At 37.4% G+C, this 6,000-nt stretch overlaps 1 protein-coding gene across 1 annotated transcript; it reads right to left on the minus strand.

The window, feature by feature from the left end:
• Nucleotides 1–268: 268 nt before the first annotated feature.
• Nucleotides 269–3,664, minus strand: LOC106882130 (uncharacterized). Its single transcript, XM_014932695.3, has 2 exons — nt 3,472–3,664; nt 269–782 (listed from the first exon to the last, which is right to left on the minus strand). Exons 1-2 carry the CDS (start codon nt 3,516–3,518, stop codon nt 380–382), a joined length of 450 nt encoding a protein of 149 aa, XP_014788181.1. The 5' UTR covers nt 3,519–3,664; the 3' UTR covers nt 269–379.
• Between the last annotated feature and the right edge of the window lie 2,336 nt (nt 3,665–6,000).

Here is a 6,000-nt window from a genome sequence, read left to right on the forward strand (position 1 = left end):
CAAGAGGGGCATTCATGAATCAAGGTTCCACTGTATATATTTCCTTCATGCCTGTCCAACAATCAGCTCTCATATTATACATACACACACACACACAGGCTTCTTTCAGTTTCTATCAACCAAATCCACAAGGTTTTGGTCAGCCTGAAGCTATAGAAGACACTTGCCACATTTGACATGCAATGAAACTGAATCCAGAACCACAGAGTCACAGAATCACTTGATAAAAAAAATTGAAACAAAAGGTTAAAGATAACATGACACAATATTTACATAAACCTGTTTTTATTTTTTTTCTTATTTATTCACAGTAAAATGTAAATGATTTTGTGTTGCAGTAAGTGTTCCTATAATGTCTTTGTTAAACTTACTGACCAATTTACTCGTACAACCAGTTGCTTAGAGCTGGTTTCCAAGTGATTTGCTCTTCCTTAGTAAACCATAAATTGATTTCATGATTGGCTGATTCAGTTCCATCACTACCATGGATGATGTTACGTCCCATATCAATACCGTAATCACCACGGATGGTACCAGGGGCGGACTTCTTGGGGTCAGTGGCTCCCATCATGGTGCGAGCAGTTGAAATTACACTGGCACCTTCCCAGACCATCGCCAATACAGGGGAGGAGGACATGTGGGCTACGAGACCATCAAAAAACCCTTTTCCTTTGTGTTCTGCATAATGGGATTCCAAAAGGGTCTTGGAAGCATGGACCAACTTGCAGGCAACCAACTGGAAGCCACGTTTCTCAAAACGGGTAATGACTTCACCACACAGTCTGCAAAGAAAGGGAAAAATGAGATTTAAAGACAAAAGTTACAATGACATTGAAAAAATTTACCAAAGTTTTAATAGAAAAATGTTTAATATTGAACAGATCATAAAGATGGATGAAATGCAGCTAAGCATTTTGCTTGGCGTGTTAATGATTCTGCCAGCCAAAGGTGCCACCAAGCTGTGGGGCTGAACCCAGAACCATGAGGTTGAGAAGCAAACTTCTTACCACACATCCGCACCTAATTATAACTAGGTTTCCCTCTATGAATGTAATTACTCCTAATTAGCAATGAAGCTTGCTGCATTGACTAGCTGAACAGGAATACATTCGTTATTTAATCGTCTAATTATTGGATATGCTTTTATTTATATAACTAATTATCATACTGATGAATTTATGAATTCAAGATTGAGACAGAAACCTCAAACTCTCAGTCAAGATTAATAGCTGTTAATGTTTATGGGGAACAAGCAGTATCCTCAAATCAATTATAGCTAACAGAACTCTAATCATTATGCAGTGTATTCCAAACAGAAATTCTACTCAGACACCATAACTCCACACTAATTTCCTCACCAAACTCACCATCAACTCTCAAGTCCTTCATCTATATTTAGCAAGCTTAGAAACCACCAAATTACACACGAAAATACCATGCATGTGTGGCCACTCCTCTGTGTTACTGGCAACTGTAATCCAGTACAGAGTCGATGACAAAAGCCATACCTCCCACAGGCTGACCTGCTAAGAGAGGGTCACTTGAAATCGAGGAGGAAAGCCTGCAGATCATCAATTGGACTAAAATTTTGCAGCTAATTAACAAGCAATGACTATAGCCTCTGAATCGCAGAGAAAGAGATTCATCATAATCACAGGCAATGTAACAAAAATTTGTGAGTTCAAACTATTTAAAATGAATGAAGAACGATCCTCTTACTAGAATCAAGATATCAACTATATTTTCTGGTAATCGTTACCGGAAACATTTCATCTAAAAGTGATGAGAGCGGCGCTTGCACACATAATTCATCTGTTTATACTTATCTACTTAGTAACCCAATCACCCCCACCCCCCTTTATGTCATTATAAAATATATATATACACATACACACCATACCACTGAATATTATATACCTCAATAGGTTGCAGAACATCTCAGATTACCGTTGTAATTTAATGAGAACGATACCAGATCCCATATTAAATATCTTAGACTTCCTCGAGATGATAATCCTTTAATTCAACTCGGCTAATCTGAAATCCAGTTAAATTAATAATCAGGGCCTAAATTTCCAGTCACATAAGTACAACATTAAAACCGGTCTTGAATGGCAGCCAACGAACGGGAAATTTTTTTTATTGTAACAGATTTTTTTTTGTAGAGGTGTGGTGTTAAATGGGCAATAAATAAAACATGCAAGATTTTATCCATTGTATATAGCGACAAGGACATTGTAACGGGTACCATGACAAATAATTTTAGGTGTTAAAATTGTTTAGCAAGGCTAAGTTCCAGATCAATCCTGAAAGAATAGACTTATAATCAAGTGAGTTACAATGGCCTGACATAACGATCTAAATACACCAAGGTAGTCTTAGCATCTTAAAGAAAAAATTCATTACGACTTTCTTAGAAAACAATGTTAATATAAATTATCTGCTGTTTCTAGCAAGTGAAGCGACCAGCTTCACGCTGAGTGAAATGAGACAACGAAGTGACGTCTAAAAGGGACAAAGGAAACCGGCTATAAACCAATGGAAAAGGGGTATTAAGGGTTTGTGAAGAGGGGGGAAAAAGGAGCAGTACACTCCTCTGCTAACGGAATCGTCTACAAGGCTGTTCTGACAGCTAGAAACAGCAATCGAACTTCTGTTTTAAAAATGAAAGGGAACATTGAATGTAATCCGACATAAAACGATTATGACTAAAACATCCACGATCACAGTGATGCAAGGGACGAAGAAAAAGATATTTAAAGTAAAAATATAATTCTTTAAAAACTAGACAATATTTCCGCAGACAACATAAAGTGAGAGAGAGAAAGAGATTGACTATCCCCTCCCAGTTGTGCGCGCGCACAAAGGGGAAAAGAAACTGTGCGCACACGAGATGAAATGGAAAATAAAATTACAAATACAAGTTTTATTTTTGCAAAATAAAAACCCAAAAAACAAATTGGGCAATATAATTGATTAAAACATTTAATTTAGATCATTAATACAAAGACTGAAATAAATCCTGTCTTGATTTTTTTATGTCAATCACGACTCGAAATGCCGTTATAAAATCGCCTAAAAACCTTTGTATTTAAGCTTCGATTTCTTTGTTTTTTTATTAAAAAATAGTTGGCGTTTTTCTAAGTCTTGACAAAAATATAAAAAGATAATACAAAATTAATTCTTTAATTTAGTTACAATTCATACAAAGAGACATTGAGATTTTGATCAAAATGTGAATGACATGTCGACCTTCTCTTTGTCTCTCATCACATTTTAGATTTAGAAAATGTTATTAATAAAGATTAAAAACTAACGAAAGGTTAGCTGTTGGGAAAGTTTAATTGATTAATCAAAAAAAGAACATCTAATTAGTTCAGGACTAAACAATCTGGATAAAGAGAGACGAATTAAAGGGACTAGAAACAGCGTAGTGAAGTGCTGAAATATTATGAAACAGTTAAAACTAACCCTCGTTGGACGCCTTCTGGTTTGACAGCAATAAATGTGCGCTCCATGACAAAAGTTCTTCAAAAGTGCTCAAGAATTGTGAATAAGAAGAGGACGAATGAAGGCAGCTGAAATGCAAACTGGCAAAGAAAGGTCGGCAGGCAGAGACTCGGGATTTTATATAGCTGTGCCATGATTACCTCCCTTCGAAAGTACCTGCTAAGAAGGGGAGGAGGAGGAAATGACTACGTCAATGGAAGGAGGAGGGGAGGGAACACGACTGATACGTGGACGGGAAAAAGCTAAGTGACGTTAAAACTCAGTTTTACCATAGAAACAAGAATAAATAATAATTTTCTCATTAAGCCAATCGATGGCAGAAGTGTATAGTGACGTACAAGATGCGTCGTGGGGATTTAAGTTTCGTAACTTTACGTTCCGTGTTTAAATCCCATCGGAGTCAACTTAATTTTTAATCTTCTTGGGGATCGGTAAATCTAATGCACCAGTCAAGTACCGGGACGATTTAATAATGCTCCAAAAAAAGTTTCCGAAATATGAATGGAATTATAGTACTTTGATTACGTAGGTTCTGAGTTCAGATCCCGCTGAAGCCAGTACCTGTCCACTATAGGGAGCCGATTGCAATTAACATAGTTGAGAACTCAATGTTTCCATTAGATATAATGTCTTTTCAGAATTCGTCTCTTCTCGTGGCATTTCAATATATCTTCAGGAATGTGGTTACTTAATCGAAGTCAGAGACAGAAATTAGTCTCAATAAATAATATATTAAACATGACTCAATGGTTAGAGCGTCGGGCTCACAATCATGAGGTAGTGAGATCGATTCACGAACCCGGCTGCGTGTGTTCTTGAAGCACGATACATTATTTTGACATTGTTCCAAATCACTCAGCTGTAGAAATGAGTTGCGACGTCACTGGTGCCAGCTGGATAACATCGGTAGTGTGAAGAGGGGAGGCCGGAATGCAAGGGTGGCTACTGGTCTTCCAGAAGGGAACTTTCTAAGTGCTATCCCATGGTCATTCATGGCCGAAGGGGGTCTTTACCTTTTACCATAATATAATAAACAAATAATTTGTCAATCTGAAAACCATTGAGTAACTTTATGTGATCCTCCTATCCACTTTAAATATACAGAAACAAAATTTCCATGCAAAAAAGACAAAAAGGTTTGCTTCTTTTGGTTTAATTTCCAATTCAGTCCAACATGCCTCTCCACCTCAACCTAACTTACCAATTCTAGTGACTCTCCTTGCAAGAGATTCCTTGTGTGGGTATATATTGGAAACTTGGCTGTTGGAATTTGTTCAAAACTTAAACAGCTTTCATATCTGTTATTATTTGGTCTCCCATTCTCAGAATGTCTCAATTCTGAAATGGTTTCTGAGAAAAATAATGTAATTATAACATGAAATATGAAGGTGCATGGCTCAGTGGTTAGAGCACTGGGCTCACAATCATGAAGTAGTGAGTTCGATTCCTGGACTGGATTGTGTGTTGTGTTCTTGAACAAGACACCTTATTTCACATTGCTCCAGTTCACTCAGCTGTAGAAATGAGTTGTGATGTCACTGGTGCCAAGCTGTATCGGCTCCTTTGCCTTTCTGTGTTCGATTCAGTCAACTAAAAGTTCTTCAAGGCAGTGCCCCAGCATGGCCACAGTCTAATGACACACAAATAAAAGAATAGAAGAAAAAAGACCATCATGAAGTTCTGCAGACATAACAATACCAGTAATTGTTTAGCCCCAGGTCATTCCTGATTGTGATAACCTATGATCAAAGATGTTCCAACCATGACCATCTTGTGTTTTGGGGTAGAAACAAGTGCATTGCCTTCATGTTTCTTTACATTTTCCTAAAGCCTAACTGGTTGTGATGTGAGTGCAGTCCATTTGAGCTCCTACGATGTTTGTCTCCCATATTTGTGTCAGTATATTTGGACAGTGGTTCAAATACAACTGACCTTGCGGAATCAATAGTTTAACCTTGAAACTCTGGTTTATCTTGCATTTATTTTTTGTAGCAAATTATTGATCCATTGATTGGAATGATGCAATGAGTTTTAAAAATGTTATTTTTTTTTTGTTTAGCCCCAGGTCAGCCCTGACTGGCCAGGTCTATGATCAAATAGGTTTCAATGTAAATCAGCCAAAGAAGTCCTGTTATTTAAGATTCAAGAGACATTTGCCTGCTATTTCCAGCAGTTTTAGTAACTAGAAGCTCATTTCTTGTATGATGCTGACAGACAGACAGACAAACAGATAAACAGACAGGTGAATTAGACTCAGACGTAGACAGACAGACAGACAGACGGACAGATAACCAGAAAGGTAGAAAGAGAGAGGGAGAACAACCCATGTTTCTACTGAAGTCTCAGATTCAACTTAACTGAAGAAAAAAAAAGTCATTGCTGGGACAGCTTTGACCAAAGGTCTGTTGAGCCAGCATTGACCTAGGGCTAAACAACAACAGTATCAGCATTTTGTTCATACGAATAACAGATCGAGTAACTTCTCCACCC

The sequence above is a fragment of the Octopus bimaculoides genome, chromosome 26 (genome assembly GCF_046866305.1).
Source record: "Octopus bimaculoides isolate indiv1 chromosome 26, ASM4686630v1, whole genome shotgun sequence".
Taxonomy (NCBI): Eukaryota; Metazoa; Mollusca; class Cephalopoda; order Octopoda; family Octopodidae; genus Octopus; species Octopus bimaculoides.

Coding starts and splice junctions, on each gene's coding strand:
- LOC106882130 (XM_014932695.3), bottom strand. CDS start 3,518: ATGGAGCGCACATTTATTGCTGTCAAACCAGAAGGCGTCCAACGAGG. Junction 783..3,471: donor CCAGAAGGCGTCCAACGAGG/GTTAGTTTTAAC, acceptor CTTTCTTTGCAG/ACTGTGTGGTGAAGTCATTA.